Source organism: Vicia villosa, linkage group LG5, assembly GCF_029867415.1.
Source record: "Vicia villosa cultivar HV-30 ecotype Madison, WI linkage group LG5, Vvil1.0, whole genome shotgun sequence".
In the NCBI taxonomy this organism is placed as follows: Eukaryota; Viridiplantae; Streptophyta; class Magnoliopsida; order Fabales; family Fabaceae; genus Vicia; species Vicia villosa.
The window spans coordinates 49,141,520-49,168,469 of NC_081184.1; the positions used below are offsets into that span (position 1 = coordinate 49,141,520).

General features: G+C 37.0%; 3 protein-coding genes across 4 annotated transcripts; 1 reads left to right on the forward strand and 2 right to left on the reverse strand.

The window, feature by feature from the left end:
- Positions 1–7,978: 7,978 nt before the first annotated feature.
- LOC131601639 (pentatricopeptide repeat-containing protein At2g06000-like) lies at positions 7,979–11,850 on the reverse strand. 2 transcript variants are annotated; one of them, XM_058873505.1, is made up of 2 exons: positions 9,726–11,850; positions 7,979–9,631 (listed from the first exon to the last, which is right to left on the reverse strand). In XM_058873505.1, exon 1 carries the CDS (start codon positions 11,717–11,719, stop codon positions 10,154–10,156), a length of 1,566 nt encoding a protein of 521 aa, XP_058729488.1. In that variant the 5' UTR covers positions 11,720–11,850; the 3' UTR covers positions 7,979–9,631; positions 9,726–10,153. The 2 variants fall into 2 exon arrangements, with proteins under 2 accessions (XP_058729488.1, XP_058729489.1); XM_058873506.1 differs by having other exon boundaries at positions 7,980–9,631; positions 9,994–11,850.
- An 876-nt stretch (positions 11,851–12,726) lies between these two features.
- On the forward strand, positions 12,727–15,870 carry LOC131604628 (receptor-like protein EIX2). Its single transcript, XM_058877058.1, has one exon. The coding sequence runs from the start codon at positions 12,727–12,729 to the stop codon at positions 15,868–15,870; it is 3,144 nt and encodes a 1,047-aa protein (XP_058733041.1).
- A 1,957-nt stretch (positions 15,871–17,827) lies between these two features.
- LOC131601640 (uncharacterized) lies at positions 17,828–21,130 on the reverse strand. Its single transcript, XM_058873507.1, has 3 exons — positions 20,583–21,130; positions 18,579–18,785; positions 17,828–18,102 (listed from the first exon to the last, which is right to left on the reverse strand). The coding sequence occupies exons 1-3, from the start codon at positions 21,000–21,002 to the stop codon at positions 17,959–17,961; spliced, it is 771 nt and encodes a 256-aa protein (XP_058729490.1). The 5' UTR covers positions 21,003–21,130; the 3' UTR covers positions 17,828–17,958.
- Between the last annotated feature and the right edge of the window lie 5,820 nt (positions 21,131–26,950).

Sequence of the window (26,950 nt, forward strand, 5' to 3'; positions counted from 1 at the left end):
TACAGCGAACCATCCTTTCGCTACAGCGAAGTTTCTGGGCACGTTCGCTACAGCGAAGGTTTTATTCGCTGCAGCGAAATATGCAATTCTCCAACTTTCTGCTGTTTTGTGATACTTCTCCCCACTCAAAACTTAGTAAATACTTACAGTCAGGTTGCCTCCTGAAAAGCGCTTGTTTATCGTCATTAGCTTGACACTTCGTCATGGTTATGGTTCGTTTAACGGAATTGTGGTAGTGATGCGATCGATTTCACCACCTAGGTACTTTTTTAGCCTTTGACCGTTAACTATCCATGTTGCATTAGTGTTAGGATCTTCTAACTCAATGGCTCCATACGGCTTGACTTCTTTAATTCGGAATGGTCCGGACCACTTTGATTTGAGCTTCCCGGGAAACAACCTTAGTCTTGAATTGAATAGTAACACCATTTGGCCCGCCTTGAAATCTTTAGGCAATATCTTGCTGTCATGGTACTTTTTTACTTTTTCTTTGTACAGCTTGGATGATTCATATGCTTGTAATCTTAACTCATCAAGTTCATGCAACTGTAACTTTCTCCTTTCACCGGCTTGTTCCGTATCAAAATTAAGAGCTTTCAACGCCTAAAAGGCCTTGTGTTCTAACTCAACCGGCAAGTGGCAAGACTTTCCGTATACCATTTGAAATGGAGTAAGGCCAATTGGTGCTTTGTATGCGGTACGATATGCCCAAAGAGCTTCATCGAGTTTGATGGACCAATCCTTGGTGATGAGGACACGGTCTTTTCTAAGATTCTCTTCACTTCGCGATTAGAAACCTCTGCTTGTCCATTTGTTTGTGGATGGTAGGGTGAAGCTACTTTGTGCTTGACACCATAGTGTTCGAGAGCCTTTGTGAGTTGTGCGTTACAAAAATGAGAGCCTCCATCACTTATCAAAATCCTTGAAGTTCCAAACCTTGTGAAGATATTCTTCTTTAAGAATTTAACAACTGTTTTGCCGTCAGCTTTAGGGGAAGCTATTGCCTCCACCCACTTTGATACGTAATCGACTGCCACCAAAATATATTCATTGCTAAAGGAAGATGGAAAGGGTCCTACGAAATCGATTCCCCAACAGTCGAAGACTTCTACTTCCAGCATGCTTTGTAACGGCATTTCATTCCTTTTCGAGATTCCTCCGGATCTTTGACAGTTGTCACAGTTCTTGGCATGTTCATGAGTATCTTTAAATAAAGTGGGCCAATAAAATCCTGATTGTAATACCTTGGCAGCTGTTCGTTCTCCACTGTAGTGACCGGCATATGGTGAATTATGGCAATGCCACGTAATGCTCCTTGCTTCTTCCTTGGTTACACATCTTCTTAACAGACCGTCTGCCCCTATTTTGAATAAATACGGATCATCCCATACGAAATGAGTGGCATCACGTAGAAATTTCTTCTTTTGTTGCCAAGTAAGATCTTCGGGGACAAGTCCGGATGCCTTAAAATTTGCTAGATCAGCAAACCATGGCCTTTCCTCAATCATGAGTAGCTTTTTGTCAGGAAATTCTTCAAGAACTTCTCTCTCTTCCTTTGTAATTTCTGGATTTACCAAACGGGACAGGTGATCCGCAACCATGTTTTCGGTGCCCTTTTTATCACGGATTTCTAAATCGAATTCTTGCAAGAGGAGCATCCAACGGATGATCCTTGGTTTGGAATCCGCTTTATTGATTAGATACTTGATGGCTGCATGGTCAGTGTAGTATACTATTTTGGATCCTATGAGATATGACCGAAATTTTTCCAATGCATAAACTATTGCGAGTAATTCTTTTTCCGTGGTTGCATAGTTAACTTGTGCATCATTTAGCACTTTACTCGTATAGTGTATGGCATGAAAAACTTTGGTTTTTCGCTGTCCCAACACAGCTCCAACCGCGTAATCACTTGCATCGCACATGAGTTCAAAATTTATTTTCCAGTCGGGTGCAGTGATTACGGGTGCCGTGACTAGTTTTTCTTTCAAACTTTCAAAAGCAGTAAGGCAATCGTTATCAAATTTAAATAACCTGTCTTTGTTTAGGAGATTGCTTAACGGCTTTGCTATTTTTGAGAAGTCTTTGATGAATCTTCGGTAGAAACCGGCATGACCAAGGAAGCTTCGAATCCCTTTCACGTTTGTTGGTGGTGGTAGCTTCTTGATAACATCAATTTTGGCTTTATCTACTTCAATTCCTTTTGCTGAGATTTTATGGCCAAGCATTATTCCTTCAGTCACCATGAAATGGCACTTTTCCCAATTTAGTACTAGATTCGTTTCCACACACCGTTTCAGTACGGTGTCCAAATTTTCCAGGCACAAATCAAATGATTCTCTAAAGACCGAGAAATCATCCATGAATACCTCGATGCTTTTCTCAATTAAGTCGGAAAAAATTGCTTGCATACATCGTTGAAATGTTGCGGGCACATTGCACAATCCGAAAGGCATTCTTCGGTATGCAAAGACACCGAATGGACAAGTGAAGGCTGTTTTCTCATGGTCTTCTGGATTGACGGTGATTTGATTATATCCGGAATATCCATCAAGAAAACAGTAGAATTGTTGTCCGGACAATCTCTCTAACATTTGATCCATGAAGGGAAGCGGAAAATGATCTTTTCTTGTTGCTTGATTGAGCCTTCGGTAATCAATGCACATCCGCCATCCCGTCACTGTTCTTGTTGGAATTAATTCATTTTTCTCATTTGTGATCATTGTTATACCGCCCTTCTTTGGTACGACTTGTACAGGACTTACCCAAGCACTATCAGAAATAGGATAAATCATACCTGCCTCGAGAAGCTTTACCACCTCCTTTCGTACTACTTCCTTCATTGTTGGATTCAAACGCCTTTGGGGTTGGGCGATTGGTTTGAAATTTTCTTCCATCATAATGCTATGCATGCAATACGAGGGACAAATTCCTTTTAAGTCGGACAACACCCAGCCAATTGCGTTTTGATTTTCTTTTAACACTTGAATCAGTTTCGTTTCTTCAGAATTGGTTAGAAACTTGCTGATAATGACTGGTTTGGACCCTTCCTCGTCGAGAAATACATACTTTAAATGATCTGGCAGCATTTTTAGTTCCAACTTGGTATCTTTTCTTGCGATATCGTTGTCTAACTTTTCAATCCTTGTTTCTTTTGGTGGTATTTCTTTGGCTGAATCCAAATTGGTTAAGTATTGTTGGACGTCCTTTTCTTCGTCAATACTAAGAACTTCACAAGCATTCATGAGGGCTCTTTCTAAGGGAGTTGTTAAATGTGCTTGTTCTTGTACCTTGGTAATTTCCTTTTCAAGGGTGTCTACCTTGAAACAGACTCCTTTTTCTTTTGGATATTTCATTGCGTCAAAGAGGTTAAAACTGACCTCTTCGTCTTGAACCCGTACTTTCATCAATCCATCATCAATATCAATCATCATACGAGCGGTTTTCATGAAAGGACGCCCCAAGATCAGTGGTACATCATCATCCTCTTCGATGTCCATAACAACAAAATCGATTGGAAAGAGGAATTTATCTACCTTGACCAAAACATCTTCAGCTATGCCAGATGGTCTTGTGACTGATTTGTCTGCCTGCTGCAACGTCATTCTTGTATGCTTCATATCCATATCACCTATTCTTTTTATCACGGAGAGTGGAATAAGGTTGATGCTTGATCCAAGATCGATCAATGCCTTTCCAACATTTACGTTTCCGATGGTTACTGGTAAGGTAACTCGTCCAGGATCTTTTTCTTTTTGGGGAAGGGTCCTTTGTATGATTGCACTGCAGCTTGCGTCAAGATGGATTGTTTCTTCATCAGTAATACGCCTCTTCTTTGTGAGGATTTCTTTCATGAATTTTGCATATGTTGGCATTTGTTCGAGTGCTTCGGCGAATGGAATGTTGATTTGTAAGCGCTTGAAGATGTCTAAAAACCGAGCATATTGCCGTTCTTTATCCTTTTTTGTTGGAGCATGTGGATATGGTAGATTTTGTACCGGTGGACTGATCAGCTTTCCTTTTTCTTCTCTTGTTCGTTGATTCTTCCTTGTACCGTTTGTTTCTATTGTATTTTCTTCTTTCTGTCTGTCTTCAATAATCTCATCATGACTTTCATGTAATTTTTCTTTTTCCTCGTTAACTTGCTCTCTCTCTTTTTCTTCCAAAATTTTCTCTTCGTTTTTCTCATTACTTCCCGATCCAAGCACTTGACCACTTCGTGTTGTAATAGACTTACAATGTTCCTTTGGATTCGTTTGTGCTGTAGCTGTGAAAGTACCTTTTTGTTGGTCTGCCAATTGTTTTGCAATTTGTCCAACTTGGGTTTCGAGATTTTTGATGGAAGCATCGGTATTTTTCTGATTCGCAATTGAGAGTTGCATGAATTGTTATAGTGTATCTTCAAGTTTGGTTGTTCTGTCGGGTTGATTTGGATTCTGTGGTTGTTGATAACTTTGATATTGATGTGGTCTGTTTGCAGTTCCGGTGTCTTGTCTCCACCCCTGACCATAATTGGCGTTGTTTCCTCGTTGGAAATTCTGATTGTTTTGATACGGTGTTGTCCTTTGCTGATTTCCCATATAATTAACTTCCTCATTGGGTGGAGGGCAAAAACCAGTCTGATGATCTCCAGTGCATAATTCGCAATAAGCCACTTGATGTGAAGAGCTTGCCGGAGCATGCATTTCTTTGAGTTGTTGAGGAAGTTTGGACAGCTGTTTTGTTAGTTCCTCAACGGTTTGAGTGAGGAGTTTGTTTTGTGCTAAAATTGCATCGCTCGTTCCTAATTCCAGTACTCCTGGTTTCCTTTGGATAGCACCTCGATTATGTTGAACTTGATGATCCGTGAGGGCCATTCTATCAATAATTGCGACTGCTTCCTCTGCACTTTTTGCGAGTAAAGATCGCCGGCTGTTGCATCGAGTAGAAGTTTCGGTTGAGGTAGTAGTCCATTACGGAAAATATGGACTTGTGATAAGCTATCGAAGCTGTGATTTGGACACTTTCGTAACATGGATTTATAACGCTCCCAAGCCTCGCACAAGGTTTCATTTGTCGCTTGAGTGAATGTTGCTATTGCTGTCTTTGCGTCCATAAATCGATTGTGAGAGAAGAACCTGTTGAGAAAGTGCTTTTCCAAGACATTCCAGTTGGTCATTGTCTCTATTGATTGGTCAAGATACCAATCTTTCACTTTTCCGATCAATGAATGTGGAAAGAGTCTCATAAACACGGCTTCCTCTTCCGCCTCAGGAGCACCTAACGTACCAGCGATCTCATAAAACTTTGTGAGGTGTGTGTATGGATCCTCATGGTCAAGACCTGCAAAAGGGTTAGCATAAATGATTTGCAGCAGTCCTGTTTTCATTTCAGCGCGTCGTGCGGTTGGATTGTTGGTGAGACGGGCGAACCGTCTTGGGCTGCTTTCGCAGGGAGGTTCCACCTGATGTTCTTCTGCCATTTTTGTGACTGGTGCAGCTGATGTGGTTTCTTTTTTTCTGTTTTTGTTAGCTTGTTTTAGTTTCCTTGCACGTCTTTTGTTCTTTCGCACAGTTCTCTCGATCTCGGGATCGAAAGGTACTAATTCCGTTGAGTTTGTACCTCGCATACAAAAGCCTTGCAATTCTAAAAAGAGATGTTAGGATAAGTTAAGTATATGTACAATTGTATATGCAGTATTTTAAACAAATATACATGCTTCTAAAAGAGAACAATAATCATTTTTGGTTCATAATATCTAAACGCCAGTCCCCCGGCAACGGCGCCATTTTGATGTTGTGTAACTCAAAAGAAAGTATTTTTATCGTATCCACATAGACTGGAGTGATATTACTATTAATCCGAATATTGAAAATCCTTTAGAAGTTTAAGATTGCAAAAACTTGGTTTAATTTAGTAAGATTCTTCTTTGTAATAGACTATAATTAAGATGCAAATTTTGTAACAGAAGTTATAGAATCTTTATAAAGCTTGCAGGGATTGGTTTCCTCTACTGTTAGTATATATTTTTAACTGATATATCTTTTATACTCATGCTATCATTCATATCTCCATATACTTTTCAAAAGCGACGTGTATGTCTACACGAAGTTTTCTTGTTCCTTCAGTTTATTCAATTGATGATCTCTCACTCGAATTGAATACACTGACGGTGATTTAAGTACGAATATTCACTATGGATCTCAAATATAATTCTATGTCTAGCAATTAATATTTGAGTAATTAAATATCTTTTGTTCAAAGAATTGGAAGCAATTGTCATTAATCAATCCAATTCATGAAATATGGAAATTAAGATCAAGATATAATTGATAATCATAATAGCATGCTTGTATTAAACTGATAATCAGAAGATATACATACTTTTTCAGTAGAGTAATCCAATCCCTAGCAAGATAGAGGGTTAGTTATCCATTGACATGATAACTTGTACAAAAGGGAAGAATTTGGGATGGATGAACATCAATGATGATTCCTCAATCGTTGATGTGAATCCAGCTCGATTCTCCAATTCTCTTCTTCCTAAGTAATCTTATAACTTATCAAAAACTATCCTTAGAACAAAAATCTCAGATCCCCCTTCTGCTTCATACTTCTGCTCTTTTTATACCAGTTCCAGCCGCCTGATTTCGCTACGCGAAATAATGTTCGCTACAGCGAATGGTTGCTTAAGGTTTAAGAATTCAAATCTGACCGCCTTCAGTTAACCGCCACATTTCGCTATAGCGAGCTGTTATTTCGCTAGAGCGAACTGTCTTCGCTGCTCCTCGCTACGAGCGAACTGGGAGAGGTTGCTTCTGTTTCCATTCGCTACAGCGAATCGGGGTTTCGCTGTAGCGAATATCCTTTTCGCTTTCCTTCGCTGCAAGCGAACTATGAGAGTTTGTTTCTGTTTGTGCCTGTGTTCTTTCGCTGCAGCGAATCGGGGCTTCGCTGTAGCGAACTCTGCTTGATTGCCCTGCTTCGCTGATGTTCGCTATAGCGAATATTCTTTTTCTTCTTTTCTTTGTTTCTGGGTGAATTCGCTACAGCGAATCGAGGCTTCGCGTAGCAAACTATCTTTTGCTGGTGTTTATCAGAGCCTTCTAGATTTTGACTCTTTTTGTCCCTTTCTTTCTCAACCTGCACAAATGTAATAAAAGTCAATGTATTTCTTTTCTTACTTAATTTGTGCTTTTAACTACAAATAATTGAGTTGTTAGTGTCACAATGGTGTTTTTTGTGGATATTATTTTAACAATTTGTGGCTTGTTAACACTAGGCCAACCTTAGGGTTGTGGATGTTTAAAGTTAATACAAACATCGTCAATTTATAATTTATACACTTTAAAACTAATGAAAAACCATGTTCATCTGAAAGAATGAAATTAAAAGTTTGTCTCTTGATAAGTTGTAAATGAGAATGAAATCTTATTCCAAGTGACAAACCAAACATCTTTCACTCTAATCTCTAAATGACATCCAGCATGCATCAAGCTTGATATCAACCAAGTTTATTCCCCACATGAGTGTTGTGTTATTTCGAGCATTGTAGAGCACAGCGTCTGTCATAAACCTGGTAACTTTTCTTATAGAAAGTTCATTCCAAGTACTACCAAAACCAAATAGACATGCATTGTCCGTGAGCCTGAAATACAAAAAATATGGGAGCATCCCCGAGTTTACAATTCATGGTTGCATTCAAGAATCAAGATATCAATGTTTCTACAAATACTTGAATAATCAAATTTTGATGCTTTTATGTCAAGAGACTTGAACCCTGTTTAGAACTGCAGCTGCGGCTGATTTCTCGCATCCCAAAGTGACACTTCCGAGAATTCTATGAAGATCCAATTTGCGAAGCCTAAACTATCTAAATCGTGAGTAGAATCCTAATTCAGAGCAAAATCTCAATAAAATCGCACAAAATCGCTAAATCTCAGCAAAATCCACGATCTCATATAGATTCCATCGATTTTGGTTTTTTTAAAGGTAATTTTAGATTTAAGATTTGAGACTTGGTTGTTTTATGATTTTAATCTTTGAGTACTTGCACTTTATAATATATATTTACTATTATGAGTTGAATCCATCGATTTTGGTCACGATTTTTGATTATGCAATATTGATTTCCCCTTTCGATTCAACAAAATGATGCGAGTAGAATCCACCGATTTTGGTTGCAATTTACGATTTTTCGATCTTACTATCCTCTTTCGATTCAAAGTAAACTCTCTATTCTGACAACCTTGCTTAAGATCATAGACATTTGCATATAACACATAGACCTCTCACATAACCTAAGTCTTGCAAGGAAGGAGGATGATTTCATAGATCAAATAATATTCCAAGTTTTTATATCAGAAAAAAAGAGAAATTGAAGAAAATTTTGAAAATACTGTTTCTTGCTGCTAAGACAAAACTGTACATTATTTGATCAAAATGTGAGCTCAATAGCTCTACAATGGAGAAACGGATAACACCCCAGAGTCTAAGACTCCGACCAGGGAGATATTCCCTCTTAACCAATTTCTTAACAAACTTCTCAATGACCTCTACTACTCTCTCCTCTTCTTATTTTATGTGTTTCCCTTCTAACAGAAAGATGTCGCACCAGCATGATATTGATTAGGTGGTGTTAAGCCCATTCGAGGTTCTAACATTGCCACCCCCTTGAAAACAGACTTTCCCTCTAGTCTGAGCTTGGAACATTAACTCCTAATATTGACTTTTTTCTCCAAAGTGGCTCTTTGCTTCTTCCCTTTCCAAGGAACTACTATTCTCTTGGTGCAATTGTCATTGAACCTCAAGTCACTTCCTCCTAGATCCCGCTGTCGGTAATGTGTAAAGCTAGCTTCATGAGATTGAAACATTCATAAAGTTGACTCCCAATTCCCGGGGTTGGAAACCTATCGTCACTTTCTTCCAAATTCAGAGAGGTTAATTCATCACCAACCACCCACAACTTGAAAAGGGTAAGTTCACTTGAAGCATCCAATAGTTCCTTTCTTACCGTGGTAAAGTTAGCAAATTGAGAATCCTCCATTTTCCATTCCGCCATCCACCATATTTTTATGGCGGATTGGACTCACCGCTATTTCCCGACATCCGCCATAGACAACACTAGTGGGATCCTAGCAGGATCTCCAATAAATAAATAAACAACGGTCTGATAGTTGTGGCTCAGACAAAGCCGCTGCAGGTCGGCGGAAATCTGGTGGTTCCGGGCGGTGGTGACAAAAACCAACCATCTGCTTGTTTCTTTGCACCTCACTCGTCCAGTCCCACTTTTGTACCCCCTTGCCAACAAATTTTTCGAATTCAGTTTCTATTTCCTTGTGTTAAGCTTCATCTCCACCATTGACAGTCACCTCTAGCACCGTCTCGTTGCTTTTTCTGGTACCTTTCTGTAATGACCTTGCTTTTCAACTGTTTTCATCTCCAACAGTGACCAGTTGCTGGAGAACAATTGACCAATGACACTGAGATCCTCATTTGTGGAAGCACCCCCAATATAACTCAATATACCTCTCCATCTCTGCCTTCAACAATTGAAGAAACTCCGCCACAAGTGATTTCAATTATTCTTCCAAACTCACCATTCTTGCTTCTAGAGCATCAACCCTTGCTTCCAACATTTCCTCTGTTACATCTGATTCAATTAACGCGAAAAATGTATAATAGTTGAAAAAAAATTTGATCTCTACAATGGAGAAACAGATAACACCCGAGTCTAATACTCCTACCAGATAGGCATTCCCTCCTAACCAGTTCCATAACAAACTTCTCAATGACCTCTACTACTCTCTCCTCTTCCTATTATATGTGTTTCTTCTCTAACAAAAAGCTACCATGCCAGCATGATAATGATAAGTTGGTGTGTTGAGATCAACAAGACTGTTAACTAAAACTTCATAGTAAAAGTGAGGAGAAAAGTGACAAGAAACAATAATTCAAATTTAATCGGGAAAACTAAATCCAAAAAAAAAAATCAACAATTTGCAGCATGCTTACCTGCATGCTCCAACGACATCAGCATAATCTTGGGGAAATTGCCAATTCTGACTCCATTGTTGATAATCTAGAGAAAATATTGGCATGCTGCTTGATGAGTATATTCTCTCAAGGGAAAACAGTGGAAGGCAATGCCTAACCACTGATTTTCAGTAGCACTTTAATAAAGAGACTGCTGCATATATGAGTTTGTACTTTGATTCTTAAATAGAGCTTCCTTAACGCGGGCAGCTTCACTAGGCATTCCAGACTTCAAAACACATGAACTTAAAGTTCTAATAGTAACATCATCAGGTGAACAACCGGTCGCCAACATCTTGTAAAAGATACCAATGGCTTCAGGTGCTCTTCCTTTCATACAATGACCGATAATAAGAATAGTAAATGTTAGCTTATCCGGTTTACATTTGTTCTCCATATCTACCACAATTGCATTAGCTTCATCAACATTACCGGATTTACAATATCCATCAATGACAGGATTGTAGATAAATGGTTGTGGAACAATGTCACTTTGATTCAATAGTATTAGAAGCTCACGAGCTTCTTCTAGTCTATTGCTCCTGCACATAGCACTAATAAGAATCGAGAAAGTATACAAATTTGCAGAAACATTTCTCGCTTTCATTTCATTCCAAACGTCCAAACCATAGTTCAACTGCCCAACTCGGCAATATCCATCAATTAACAAAGTGAAAGTAACAACATCAGGAGAACAACCATGAAACAGCATCCTCTTATGTATTCCTAGCGCAGAAGCCATGTCACCTGCCTTAACAAATCCATAGATGAGTGCATTAAAAGTAGCTACACTAGGCTTAGCTCCAGACGAAACCATTTCATCAAAAACACCAGAAGCCTCCTTCATCTTACTCAATTTGCAATAACCCGATATCACTATCGTATAACTCAAAACATTAGGACCAAACTCACTTCTCAAACAAATCTCTCTAACTAAATCTCTTGCTCTATCAACCTCGTTTATTCTACATAAACCATGTATAAGAGTATTATAACTAACAACATCCGGGTAACAACCAAAACTTCTCATATTATTCAAAAACCTAAACGCCTCATCGATTTCTCCAATAACGCAGAAACCTCGAATCAAGATATTGAATGTGAATATATCTATATTCAAATTAAATCTAACAAGCTCCCTAAACAAACTAACAGCATCGTGTAACCTATTAGATTTAACCAAAATGTTAAGAAAGTTATTATAAACAGCAACATTTACATCAACCTTATTACACAAAGCATCATTAATAAACTCCTTGGAAACATCAAACCTATCAACAAACGCAAAAGAAGAAACCAAGAATCCCAACAACCTACTATCAGGCAACAACCCATCAGCCCTCATAGAATGATAAACAAGTTTTGCTAAACTGTGTTGATTTTCTTGACAAAGGGACCTTAAGAGAAAGTTGTAAGTCCAAAATGAATAAGAAAGGTTCAATTTTTGTTTGGTGAATTGGAAAAAGGTGAAACCTAATTGAGGGTTGTTTAGTTTTTTGATAATTTGTAATGTAAGTGAAGGGGTTAAGTGGTTACGAACGTAGCGCGAAAATGTAACGTCGAGTGGGTTTGTGAAGCGGAGAAAGAGGGTGGAAACGATTTTGACGAACCATGCTTCGGATTTGTTGGGTTTGAGAGTATGGTAATGGGTGACGAGGGTAGTATTGGAAATTCGGAAAGTGGTGAAGATGAGAGAAAGTGTCATCGGCTTGTGAAGAGTGTACCGTGTTTGGGATGAAAACGGTGTCGTTTCATGAGGAAGGGTTTTAGCGATGATTGATTGTGGAGGCGGAGGATGGGTTCACAACTTCACATAGGTGGCACGTTAATGCTCTTGTATTTTAAATACTTCCGTTCCATAGTTGACCCATTTAGAATAATGTAGTGTCTCAAAATGAATGACCCATTTCAATTTTCAATAAATTTTTTTCTATTCTACCCTCTAATATTAGGGGTACTATGGTAAAAATATTATTCTCTCTTACTTTTCTATACTTTTCTTAATATGTATGAAATGGTGGGTTGGGTCACTCATTGTGTGACAGGGGGAGAAGAAGTATATGGTAAAATAAATATTCATATCATAAAATAGTTATGTATTAATTTTTTATGTTAAATTGTTATTATAGGTTTTCTGTGTAGATTATTTGACTAAATGTGGATTAAAAAGTGTTATATTAATTTATACAATATATTTATTTAAATGTGTAGTTTCTTGAAACAGAATTGATAGATAATGCTTCCAAACGAATATCCTAAAATTTGATATCAATATACAGTATTCAAATCTCTATTTGATGTCAATGCATAGTACTCAAAAAAAAAATATTTTGGAACTGAAAATAAAAGAATGCATATTTCCGAATGAATAAACTAACAAACAAAAGCTAAACAACAATAATTTAATTCTATTATTTAATATTTTGGTCTCTATATAGTTACTTTTAATATAAGCATTTTGTAGTTTCTGTGAGAACGTTTAGTTTAGTTTAGTTCTGAATATGACACCTTTTGCATTCCTGTGTTAGGATGGATAAGAAATAGTCAAATGCTTGCTTGTTTTTTCTTATTTATATAGTATAATTTGCCTATCAAGATAATAATAATAATAATAACGCATGAAAGACAGTGATTTGATTGTGACTGAAATTTTCACAACTGATATGATTATCAGTTTATAGCCAGAGTATGAGAACTAGTTCAATCAAAAATATGTCTCAATTTGGATTGTTCACGTTATTAGTTTATGGTTCGTTACTTGCTATTTCATTTAGCAGCATTGCTCTAGCTGTTGAATGCCTAGCTTCTGATCATGAAGCTCTTCTAGACTTCAAAAATGGGCTTGAGGATCCTCAGAACAGGCTCTCTTCATGGAGAAACGCCGACTGTTGTCAATGGCACGGAATATATTGCAATAACATCACAGGTGCTGTTGTTGCAATCGATCTCCATAACCCGCCTTCGGTGCAAGTTGATTCATCTCCAAAGTATGGAAAATGGAACCTAAGCGGTGAGGTAAAACCATCATTGATGAAACTCAAGTCATTAAGCTATTTAGACTTGAGCTTCAACACATTCAAGGGAATACCAATTCCTGAGTTCTTTGGATCACTGATGAATTTGCAATATCTGAATCTGTCAAATGCTGGTTTCGCTGGCTTAATTCCACCTCGTTTTGGAAACCTTTCTCAGTTGCAATCTCTTGATCTCAAATCTTTTAGCCTACATGTTGAAAATCTACATTGGTTGGCTGGCCTTGTCTCTTTGAAACATCTTGCAATGGATGGAGTCGACCTTTCATCGGTAGCGACAACAGATTGGGTTAGTGCATTAAACCAGCTACCTTCTTTAACGAAATTGCATCTATCTTATTGTGAACTTTTTGGCCATATTCCATCTCCTCCATCTCCCAATTTTACTTCACTTTCTGTCTTAGATCTTAGTTCTAATAAATTTGTTTCAAAAATACCTGATTGGCTTGTTAATATTAGCACCTTACAACATATTGACATAAGCAATAATAATTTGCATGGAAAAATTCCACTTGGTTTAAGAGACCTACCAAACTTACAGTATTTGAATTTAGGGAACAATGTAAATCTCAAAGCAAGCTGTTCTCAACTCTTGATGAAAGGATGGGGAAATATACAAAAGCTTGATTTGTCAATTAATAAGTTACACGGGAGACTTCCTTCATCCTTTGGTAACTTGACTTCTCTCACTTACCTTGACCTCAGTGACAATGCTATTGAGGGCGGTATTCCTAGTTCCATTGGTAAACTCTGCATGTTGAAATTTCTTATATTATCAGGAAACAATATGACAGGAACTCTACCTGAGTTTCTTCAAGGAATAAATGAATACCCTTCTAGAAAACCTCTTCCTAATTTGGCGTATTTTATCATGGACGACAACAAGTTGCACGGTAAAATCCCAGATTGGTTAGTTCAGCTAGACAGTCTAGTCGGTATTACTCTTGCGCGTAATTTGCTTGAAGGTCCTATTCCTGTTTCCATCGGGTCGCTGCAAAATCTCACTGTCTTGATGCTTGAAGAGAATAAATTAAATGGTACTCTACCAGATAGTTTAGGACAACTTTCTAAGCTGTCATACTTAGATGTTTCTTTCAATCAGTTGACAGGCACGGTAACTGAGGACCATTTTTCAAGGCTGGCAAAGTTGAAGATTGTAGTGTTGTCTTCCAATTCACTCACTGTGAATATCAGTGCCAATTGGATACCGCCATTCCAAATATCTTTTCTTGTTATGAGTTCATGTGTTTTGGGGCCTTCTTTTCCACCTTGGCTTAAATCACAAAATAAGATAGACTATTTAGACGTTTCAAATGCTAGCATTTTTGGTTTTATACCAAACTGGTTTTGGGATATATCATCCCGCTTAACGTTTTTAAACATGTCACATAATGAGTTGCAGGGTTGGCTTCCAAATCCAATGCATGTGGCATTATCTTCTGATGCAGTTGATCTAAGCTTTAATCTTCTTGAAGGATCGGTTCCTGTTATAAAACCTGGCGTCGAGCTGCTAGATCTCTCACACAATCACTTTTCGGGTGCAATCCCATTAAACATATGTGAAAAAATGAATCATGTGGGATTTCTATCTCTTTCTCATAATCAACTCCATGGAGAAATACCATTGTCTTTAGGAGAAATGTCGCGTGTTACTGTCATTAATCTTTCAAACAACAACTTAACTGGAAGGATCCCTCCAAGCCTTGCAAATTGCTCTATTCTGGATGTACTAGACCTTGGGAATAATAGTCTGTTTGGGACAATTCCAGATTCCTTGGGCCAGTTTCAACTACTCAGATCATTACACCTTAGTGACAATCACTTTTCGGGGGATTTGCCATCATCTTTAAGAAATTTGTCAGTGTTAGAAACTATGGATCTTGGAAACAATGAATTGTCTAGTATTATTCCAACATGGTTTGGGGAAGGTTTCACATTTCTAAGAATTCTTATTTTGAGGTCTAATGCATTTTCTGGCGAATTGCCACCTGAACTTTCAAAACTAGGCACGTTGCAAGTCCCCGACCTTTCCAGAAATGACTTGACTGGAAGCATTCCAGCAAGGTTGGGTGATCTGAAAGCTATAGTCCAAGCCAAGAAGAAAAATAAATACTTACTATATGGAGATTATGAAGGTCACTACTATGAAGAAAGTTTGAATGTGTATATAAAAGACCAAAGACTAAAGTATACCAAGACACTTTCCCTTGTTACTGGCATAGACCTTTCTGATAATAACTTGACAGGAAATTTTCCCAATGAAATTACAAAACTATCTGGTTTGATGGTTCTCAACTTGTCAAGAAACCATATAACCGGCCAAATTCCAGAAACCATATCAAATTTGCATCAACTATCATATCTTGATCTGTCGAGCAATCAACTTTCTGGCACAATTCCTTTAAGTTTGCCTTCATTGACATTTTTGGGGAGCCTAAACTTGTCCAACAACAACCTCATGGGTGCTATTCCTTACACAGGTCAAGTGACAACCTTTGATACATCAGCTTTTACAGGGAACCCTAATCTTTGTGGCCCTCCACTTCCTTGGAAGTGCTCAGGTGATGATGATCTCAGTGATGATGGCTCTGAAAGTGGACTGAGAAATGAGGTGGAAAATGATAACTGGTTTTTATTGAGTGTTGGTTTGGGGTTTGCAACAGGCGTTTTGGCTCCTTACTTAATTTTAGTAATGAAGAGATCCTGGAGTGATGCCTGTTTTAACTTTCTGGATCAAGTTATTAACAAGTTCTTATTGAGGCTCCCACAACCACAAGGAATAAATAATGGCCAAAGAAGAAGGAAGAGTCATCATAGGCAGTAATTATATATGCATTATTGCATATCCATCTCTGGTTTTACATACTACCTTTGTCTTTTCTATAAACTTCTTTCACATATATAATCATATATGAAGAAAGCTATGTAATATATGTTGTGATACAGTTTATAAGTGTGAGTTAAAAGTTTCACATTTATTTAAAAAGTGGAGGTTGAGCAATATATAAATGAATGGACCGATACACCTAATACCTTAATGTTTTTGGTGAATATGCAGTGTCTCTCTCATTTGTGTGGTTGTTCTTGACATAATGCAGATGTTTCCTTCACGACACATCATTATATTTAATAATGTATCCATTTTGTTTTTGAAAATGTCTAAAATGGTCTTTTATATATGTGTTCAACCATGGCTTATCATCTCCTAAGGCATTTAGTAGTATTAATTGGGGATGTATTTCTTAAAAATGATACACCAGGAAGAGCTAGCAAAATCGTGGACATGAATGTCGCCAAAGATGATTGATAGAAGCAGGTGAAATCATGAACATTGATAGGCGCCAGCAAAACCGTGTTAATGCGTTGGAGATTAGAATGTCGACAATGGAAGATTCGATGCAACAAGCAGTGCAAAAATGGTGTCACAACATGTTGGTGGAATTTGCAAAACTAACTGAATCGTTCAATGTCGGAGGTTCATCTCCTAATGATAGAGTCGGTGTCAGAATTTAAGATTCCACTACTGTTGTTATTGGAAGGGTGAGACTGTGAAGCTGCATGGTCAAATCCCCAAGAACTGGAAAATTAAACAAGGAAAAAAAAACTAGATTTGCTTCCATAAAAGCACTGCAACAGCCAATATAAATCACAGGGCTAGCAGATTCTTTCTCTAGTGTAAAAGCACTCTGCTCTGGTTAGGAGTTCTAGCAACTCTGGTTTATCATTTTCTTTCTGCATTTCAACAATTGTAGAGCTCTTGAGCATATTATTTTAAGTCAAATAATACAATTACGTTATTCATTTAGTGAGTTCTATCACCTATTGTATCATGAACAACATTAAGATGTTTACTAAAAGTGGTTTTGAGTTTCTCAAAATTTCTAAAGGCTAACAAATTGTATTTAGAACTTCTATATCTTTGAAGGAGTTGTGAGTAAACTAGAGAGAATATTATTAGAACAAAGGGGAACACCCGACCCAATTTTGATGCTTAGCCTTTTCCCTTGGTGGCTCAAACAACATTGCACTATCATCACCTCTTGTATTTGGAGAAAAGAATTACAAAATTTGGTCTGTGAAGATGACACTCAGACAGAGACAACTATTAAACCACTGCCTTTGCAAGAAAAACCAACTATTACTCAAATGAGATACCATAGTGAACAAATGATGTTTCAATGAGAATCTCATACTTGGAGATCACAAAGCAAGTTCGAGGGAAGGGATGACAATCAGTGCTGTCGATGACAGATGATGGTTCATGGCGGATGGTGGAGAGCCAAATTCCCGCCATACCAACCGCTTTGCGGCGTTGATATAGCGAATTATGACGGGAAACCCGCAACATCGCCATGTATATCTGAAGCCATGGCACCTATTTGATAACATCAATGACAATCGGACTAATAACATTAGATATCCGCAAAAACTACCTACACCAGATAGGGTAAAAATACATATTATCAGACAGTATGGGTACTATGGGGTATACACCTTCCCCACACCCACATAATAGATAAACGTTTTTATTTATTTAACTATATTATAATATGAAAATATATGCTTGGCATCCTTCTAGTTTATTTAATTATAATATAAAAAATGTTATGTAAACATCTAATGATATGTCACAATTTCCTAAAATACCAACATGAAAATTTCTGATTGGATGTCTGAGTGAATTGTTTTTACAGTATCATACCATAAATAATAAATGTAAAATCATGTAAACCATGTCAAGATATTTATGCTACGCTCAAACCTTTATTTCCAGGTGAAACTTCTGAAAAAACAATTTAAAATCATAAAAATATACAGAACAAAATGTTTATACACGAGTCCAAAAAAAGAAGTACCGCATACAGATAGGTATTGCCTATTCAGATGTGTAAATTGAGAAACTGAGTGTTGGTCAGGAGATATTTGCATTCTGCAAAGACTGGCATGCCACTGCGCCTACAGATGTACGCATTACATGCTCACCTAGCATCGCCGTACAAGAAGCATCTGTCTTAAGATGAGGCTGTACTAATTCCCATATCTTTTTCTTTTGTATCTGCATGTTGTTACACGAGAATGTTATGGCAATACACAAGAATAAACCACACAAAATATCAAAGAGAGGAAGAACAAGATTAAAATATTTACAGGCAGTCGGAGGGTACTCTCCTATTTAGTTAGGAAGAACATGTATCAAGTTCACTACCAAACAATGAGCAGTCCTATTACTCTCTAACATAAAACTAGTTCTGTAGTTACTGACTAGAAGATGCGAGACTCTTGAAATGAATTATTGTGATAGAGAAAAAATGAAATGCTAGCTAGAGATGGTGCTTGTTTAGAAATAATGAAAACAACTCTTTTGGCATTTTCATTGTTTCAAAATGCACACAACTGTTGACTTCAAGAGTTTTAAAATTTATGTAAATTTGTAAAGTTGATCTACTTAACAAGAATTTATAATTTGATGGTTGGATTATTAGGCGGAGTATTCAACTTTTGGATGTAATACTATTAAAGTTGAGCTATTGCCTGATTCGGTTTGGCAGCTTCAGGTTGATTGTCCTTTTCATCTTCAGATCCAAACCAGATTCTTTCACCGGGATTTGCTTCCTCGGGAGGGAACAGAAGTTCAACATTCTCATGCTTTGAATCAGAAGCAGCCATCAACATTCCACTTGACTTGACACCACGCATATTCCTTGGCTTCAGATTCGAAAGAACAATAACTTTTTTTCCCTGCATTTGTACCTTACCATCAGTTGTAATTTTCAGAAAAACACAAATATGTTTGATTCCAATAAAACAACCTCAGAAAATTCATTAACTGCATAACATAAGTGTCTTCCTCAGAAAACTCACATTTTATTAAGCAACGACATACATAGGTTGAGCAATTGAGTTAAAGGCCTAGATAAATTTTATTTTTTTTTTAACACACAAATATGTCTATAAAAACCATATGATTGGCCTTAAACAAAATTTCTTGTTAATTCTTTTTTTATTTTGATCGCAATATTGTCAGACACCAAAACCCTATTCTTCCTTAGGGGAGAGATGCACCCTACAAAGCATACAATAAAATAGAGAAGCATATGGCATAAATTAATCATAAATTTAGGAATGAGGTCGAAATGGAAGACTTCTAGTAAATAAGATGTTGATTGTCAATTTTTAAAATTCATAAATTGAAGCTTTTAGGTATGTAAGGGTGCAGTTCAAAATTTGATAATACATTTCATCAAGAACTAACACTACAAGAATTACGCAAATTAATATACTTTAAGAATTTAGATTTTAAGCTATAGACTTGAAGACTAGTGCAACAACTATTTTGAAGTGTTCGAGCTTCTTTGCCTCTCACACATGCAAGAAGGCTCTTCGAGTAATATGCAAGACTTTCAGCTAATTATTGGAATGATGACTGATATATAGAATCAGCTACCATATGTTTTAATCTTCGACTTATTTGAAATTTAGTTTTGCGGTGCTTTATATTATATGTGCTCAGATTGAACTTGGACGATTATTATGGACAGTGTGAAGTTAAGCTCAAGGTAGTCAAATTCAAGAGTCTATATAAACTCCTGAGACCATACCACAGACGCAATCCCTAGTTCGAGAGTTAGATTAGGCTAAGTAGAGTGAGGTTTCAATTCATCAAAGTCGGGTTCATTCACGTAGTTGTCCTGTTGGGTTCATTGCAACTTGCAAACATGCAATGATGAGTTTGTTCATGTTTTCTGGTTCATGACTTTGTTTATGTTGGAGCTATGAGGTGGAGGCTAACATCGTTTACCTCTACCTATGGGTTTGCACTGAAAAGTTAGATGCTTATGTGGAGTAGTGTGCTACAAATGTTGAGGTGAGGTTGATATTTTGCTCATCGCAAATTCTTATTGTTCAGTTGCTGTATTTAGGTTTTTAACAAAATCGCTAAACCACTGTAATTCAATATTCATCAAACTCTTGATTCTATTAGAGCCTACGAGTCTACCAAAGTTTACCCATATCTACCCTTTAACCAAGTTAACTCATTTTGAGACCAAGCGTCATAAACTCGTAAAATTCTGAGTTAACCCAAGAGATTAACAATTATGGTTGTCATTATAAAAACTGTTATAAAACCGCATATTTCTTTCTTGAAACCAGCACAAATGCTAAAGTCACAGTTCATTATATTATGGATAACACAGTACAAATTGTCCTAAATACAGTATCTCTTTCGCACACTCTAATCCACTTCATTTCCAACCTTTATTCTACCTAAACTGATCAGATACAATACAAGAACTACAGCAGAGTTTCATGAGATGATATTCATGCATCAACTACTATGTACACCACAAGACCAGGTTCCAAGATGAAAAGGCACAACTATCCCTCCTTAAATATAAATAACTGAATGAATAGAACATCAAATAGCCAAAGCAGAAAGCACAACACTTTAGTATAAACCGTCACCGCAACTGTGAACTAGGAAGCCAAACACAAGACATGATATTGGGGAAATTGAAATGAAAGAGAGATAGAAACCTGAAGGTGTTCAAGAGGGATATAATTGACAAGGCCACTGCAAATGATTCTAGGTTCAGGCTCACCAATATCAACTTCCTCGACATAAAGAGTTTCAGCTTCATCATGTTTCCATGCCCTGAGAATGCAACCGACTCTTATGTCAAGCAACCCGGCAGAATCTCTAACACTCTTATCATTTTCATTATTGCTATTGGTTTCAGCGGCTACGGCTTCCGGGACTGGCTCGGAGGCAACAGTGCAAAAGGAAGGAAATCCAGTTAGGGGTCTAGGGCGTGAGGTAGAAGAGAGTGAGAGAAAAGGGAACTTGGAACGAAATGAGCAATGGGTTGTTGTTGTTGTTGATGGTCGGGAGAGTGTGGTGGTTCGTGAAGAGAAGAATGAGAGGATAACAGTGCCACCCTTCAAAATGTTTGCCATTTTATTGATTGATTGATTGAATGGTATGAGATGAGAAAGAGAGAAACACGGATTTCAATTTTTCAATCCTTTGGAGAAAGCTTCATCCTTTCGGACAGGTGTTTTAAGATACAGACGGGTGGCCATTGGCCAGCTTGTTAAAGTGCTGATTTAATGACTATTACTCATCAATGGGTCGGGTTGAATTACTGAACGGGTAAATATTAAAAAAAAAAAATTACAACAACAAAGTTAACTCATATCCAGTGTTTTACGGATCGGAAGAGTGATGGTACTGGGCCACAAGTTTATTGGTTGAACCGTTGGGTCATTGGTGGAATCGCATGACTAAATCGGATTAAATCAGATAACTCAGTTGAATAAACCGGTCTATATTGCAATACTATATATTTATTAAATCGGTCGAACCAGACGACTTAGTCTCTAAAAAAAAAAACACAACACCTACAAAATTTTAGAATTTTAAAATATCATAATTTCACATGTTTATTTTTTACATTCAAATTCTAAATATAATCATCACTCACACGTCACAACAAAATAATACAAAATATAAATTTTAAACAAAGTCTAATTCCAAATAGGGGAAAAGTTGTTCTAAATAAGGTTCGAATAAAATTTAGAGTTAAGTCTCATTTTAGTCTCTCGCAAAAACTGTAGAGGTCAGATTAGTCCCTGAGAAAAAAAGTCTCTATTAAATCCCTTGCAAAATTTAACCGAGACATGTTAGTCCCTCAACTAACATTTTTTAAAAATCGATTTTTTTTCTTACTTTTGAACTGTGACTGTACTGCTAATAAAGACTCATTTTAGTCCCTCACAAAAAAGGAAGAGTCCAAATTAGTCCCTAAAATAAAAAGTCTATATTTAATCCCTTACAAAATTTAATCAAGCCATGTTAGTTCCTCTTTTAGTATTTTTTTTTCAAATCAATTTTTTTTAAATTGTGACCGGACTCCTATTTTACGACTGTTGAATTGAAATTATTTATGAAGGGATTGTAGATAAATCATCGTGATACCACGATGTTCTTTTCTTTGTTTGGTTTATTATCAGGCTTATGGGTGGATGACTATGGTTTTTGTTGTTATGTATTCTTGTGTATTAGGTGTCGTTATTGTTTTAATTGTTAATGATCTTTTAGGAAGGTTTTGTTTTGTTACTAAGGTTAACTTAGGATAATTTCTTTCTTTTGTAAATAATACTTGTGGCAAAAATAATACACATGGTATGTTGGAAGAAAACTGGTTTATACCATATCACTTAGGTTTTGATGATAACAAAGTATTTAATGAACAATTAGGTACACTAACATATGTTCAAATGTGCAGGATTATTAGTCAAAGAATTTACTGGACTCTGACTCTGATAGGAACATATGAAGAGAAGCTTGAGACTCAAATTATGAAAGATCAGAATATGATTACTCAAATTCTGAATGATAAGATTTTAATGTCTCACATCTAGGGAACCCAGCTTCTGGTGGAAACTTAAACTCTGAAGACCATGTGCAAAGGAACTCAACCTCTGACCCGTACTCAATTTCTGAAAGTAGGTCTATCTTGTCAAGTCTAGTCATAGTTTAAAAATACAAAAAAAAACGTTTGAAAAAAATATTAAAAGAGGGACTAACATGGCTCAGTTAAATTTTGTAATGGATTAAATAGAGATCTTTTTTTTCTTAGGGACTAATTTGGGCTCTCCCTTTTTTGCGAGGGACTAAAATGGGTCTTCACTGGTGGTCCAGTTACGGTTCAAAAGTTAAAAAAAATCGGTTTGAAAAAAATATTAGTAGAGGGACTAACATGACTCGGTTAAATTTTGTAAGGGATTTAATAGGGACTTTTTATTTCTCAGTGACTAATCTGACCTCTACAGTTTTTGTGAGGGACTAAAATGAGACTTCACTCTAAAATTTAATTATATTTTTTATAAAAAAATCATGAAAACAGCGTCATTTTATGCAAAAAAAAAAGTAGCTCAGAGTTACCAAGTAGCTCTAGAGTGGATGGCTTGAACTACCACTTGAGAGTCGCTTTCGAACTTCACACAATTCAAACTCATCTCCAGAGTCGTCTCAAGTTTTTAGAGGTCCTGTTGTCATACCCTAAAATTTACCCAACCAGACCTACGTCTTTTAATTCATCGAGGGTTGAAATTAAGAGTCATGGGGTTTGACGTTCCTATTGTCCAACCCACTCTCTTATAAAGTGTCCTAAGTTAAAATGGAGTTAAAATAGAAGGTGTTTTGGGCCCAGTCATCTGGCCCGTCTATTCCATTTTTGAGTTTTTTTTGTCCATTCTTACAATTTATGCATATGGTTTATTATTTACTTATATTTTCTATTGGGTTTCAGTTAGGTAATAATTATATAACAGATATATTTAATGTACTACTAATGATGGAAAATTGTTGTTAATTATTGTTTAGCATATATCCTAATTTTGTCAATTTGGGACTATTCATTTAATGGGCTGTATACAATATGGTTTTTGATTGAATTTTTTGTTTAATGTATTATGGTTTTTAAATGTCATTAGTATATTATTATTATTAGCTATTATGGTTATTATTATTTGGATTATTGTTATTATTGTGTCTAAATTAGTTAACTAATGGGTTAGTGCGTTTTGGGCCAAAATGAATTAGGCAAGTTTGGGCCCAAGTGGATTCAAGGAACGGACCGGGTCAAACCCAACTCGGATCCTGTTCACCTTCTCCCAGCTTCCTCTCTACGCAGCCCCAACGAAGAAACCCTAGCGTTGCAATCTCCAACCCTAATCTAACAAGCAAGTAAATCCAGGCCCATAGATCAAATCAAGGACTAAACAAAATCAAATCTTCAATAAAACGCAAATGAATCAAACATATAACAAATCAAATCAAATTTTATTAAATCGGAATGAGATTACAACTGAGATTACAATCGAATCAGAATCAAATCCCTAATTGAATCTAATCAATCTAACAATTCCTAACTAAGATTAATCTTAACTACTATATAACCTAAAAACGAAAACAGAAGAAGGGGACGAAAATTTGAGAGCTTGGACTTCTGGAGAACACGAACCCTAAGAGCTTCGAGTTCTTCTTCAAGCTTCGATCGAACCTGCAAGGAAGAAGAAAGAGAGGGATCAGGGAGGGAGCATACACGTTCCTGAAACATAAGACAAAAGGTACCACAAATCGATCCACGTAGCTTAATTTTCTTGATTTGCATGCTTGATTCGTTGTTTATTATCTGAATCTGGGTTTTAATTAAGAGTTAGGGTTCGTCGTTGGGGTTAGGGTTCATGTGTTGTTAGGTCTAGGGTTCATAGGGTTGGGGTTTGGAGGTTGGTTGAAGATGAAGATCAAGAGGATCTTCATCTGGTTTTGATGTTTTCTGGAAATCTGGGTTGGGGTTTGAAGGTTAACTGGGTTGGGGATGAATGTTCCGATGAACATTCATCGTGAAACTGGGTAGTGTGGCGGTGTAATGGGTGGTTCATGGTGGGGGCTGAGGGTGGTTAGGTGGTGATTTTTGGTTTTTCTGGGTTTTGGTTCGAAGAGAGAGAAAGGGTTAGAGAGAGAAAGAAGAAGTAGAAATGAGAGGAAGAGTGGAGAGAATAGAGGGATAACATCCCTTGGACCACCGGATTAACAACACGTGGCCCCCTGACGGCCGCCTGTTGGAACCTGAACGTTGATCCAGTGCTCATCCTTAACCATGCACCCTCAAAACCAAACACATGCAGACTGTCCATTCACCACTAGATTCAGATCAATGGCCATGATCTTGCAGCACGCCCTAATACCATAATCCCTTCCACACTTTGTCCAAACGAATCCAAAACCCTTTGGGCCTCCCCTGTTACTAACTACATACCCCAAATTTATTAGCAAGAGCAATATACACCCCCTGCGAAAAATAAAAACTAATCAATTTATTTGTTAGACTTTAATTTGGTTATAATTTCTCTTCGATTCGATTATATAATCGCGTTGATGGAAAAATCATATTTTTTATAAAAAATACAATAACAAGATTAATACCCTATTTTAATTAATTATTTCAAGAGTTCACTCGTTAATCGTTTCAATCGAATCAATCGATTGCAATGATTAGCGACAAAATTAATTTTGTCAAGCAAGTCAAAGGTCAATTTGTTAACCGTTTTAATCGAACTAATCAATTGCGATGGTTAATAATAAAATTATTTATTTAAAAAATTTAAATAATTCATACAAATCAAAATTCAATTTGCTGTTTGTTTTAACCAAATCAACTGGTTATGATAATTAGCAATAAAATTAACCTCATTTTAATTTGTTATTTATGTTGATCAAAGTTATTGATCAAAGTGATTAACAATACTAAGGTTTAAAATATTAATTAGGGTTGTACGCCACGTCAAAATACTTCTTTTTCACAAACTGCGAATTTCAAAACTGCGGCGATTGCCAAACTGCGTACGGTAATTCAAAACACACTCATACTAAATTCTAAGGCGTACAACTCTGCCCCGAACTACGTAGACTCTGATCCTCCATAAGGAGGAACATAGGCACTTGGTAACAAGGCGAGTCCCCTTCCCCAAAATCCCAATCAGTTTCGAATCTTACTGTTAACCCTAATTGGCTTTTATATCATTATCCTCGTTGAAATACAAACATTACCATAGTACTCTTACAAACCTTAGGAAAGGGTTAAGGGTGCCTAACACCTTCCCTTAACCTGATTATAATAACTTACCCATATTCTCTAAAACTTCGTAGGGTTTCCTATTTGCCCTGGCAGAATAGGTGGCGACTCTAAAATTCTAATTTTTTAGGGCAGGTTGCTACACCTGTGTAGGCTAGCCACAATTTAGCAAGAATAAAACAAATAGAGGTCCTATATAATCAAGATTTAACTTGACAAATATTTTATGAGGCCCCAATTTAACCAAAAATTAACCTTGAAAACTTTAGGCCCTGTGCGATAGGCCGCCTTGCACGCCCTCAAAGACGGCCCTGCTCATCTCAATAGCGCTAAGTATAGCCTCTTTTAAAGCCATATATTCCACCTCTATAATGGAATGAAAACCAAAATCCCATGCTACACCAGCAGTAACAAAGCCACCCATATTATTTCTAAAACACCATCCCATATTTGTGGTTCTAAGATGATTGTTGAACCCCTGCGTGGATGTTGCATTTCACATACCCTTCACATGGAGGATTCCAACATGTCAAATTGGGATGGACATTATCAATCTCTGAAGTTTCATGAGCCAAGAACCAATCTGTCCAATTGTAGTACGCTTGTAATCCTTGTGAATACAAGATCACACTCACAAAGGTGTTTTTGATCCATGGCAAACTCCACAAGCAAACAAGCAACAAGGCACAAGCAGAAGAACTCAAAGAAAAGCAAGCATTCGTCACTCAAGACAGAGCAGGTCGACCCACTATACATATAGGTCAACTCAATACAAGTAAAACAAGAAGAACTCAGAAAAACAGCAGTCAGGTCGACCTACTCCCAATCCAGGTCGACCTAAAGTGGAGAAATTTACACATCCTTCTGATAGGTCGACCTACACAACAACTAGGTCGACCTAAACTGAAGAAAAGTCCCCAAAACGTATCTGAAGAGGATTCTGGTCGACCTACTTCCTTAACAGGTCGACCTAACTGGGAACAAATGTTATTCAAAGCAAATGCAGCTCTGTTAGGTCGACCTAAGCACTACAAGAGGTCGACCTATTTGATCAAAAATGCCAAAATTTCTGGTTTTCTCTGCTCCAACTGATTAGCTCTCATATATATTGTCCAAGGTTCATTATTGCAATTTCTTAACACCAACAACTGAAAGATACACAAAGGCTTCTCATCTTCGATCATCGACACAACTCCAACACAACTACACACAATCATTTTTGCGTTGAGGGTTTGCGTTCAAGATCGATAACGTCCATGGAAC

Excerpts from the sequence above, each read along its gene's own strand:
- LOC131601639 (XM_058873505.1), bottom strand. The coding sequence starts at position 11,719 with ATGACACTTTCTCTCATCTTCACCACTTTCCGAATTTCCAATACTACC.
- LOC131604628 (XM_058877058.1), top strand. The coding sequence starts at position 12,727 with ATGTCTCAATTTGGATTGTTCACGTTATTAGTTTATGGTTCGTTACTT.
- LOC131601640 (XM_058873507.1), bottom strand. The coding sequence starts at position 21,002 with ATGGCAAACATTTTGAAGGGTGGCACTGTTATCCTCTCATTCTTCTCT. Across the intron at positions 18,786-20,582 it reads TCCCTCTTGAACACCTTCAG|GGAAAAAAAGTTATTGTTCT; the intron begins GTTTCTATCTCT and ends GTACAAATGCAG. Across the intron at positions 18,103-18,578 it reads AAGCTGCCAAACCGAATCAG|ATACAAAAGAAAAAGATATG; the intron begins GCAATAGCTCAA and ends AACAACATGCAG.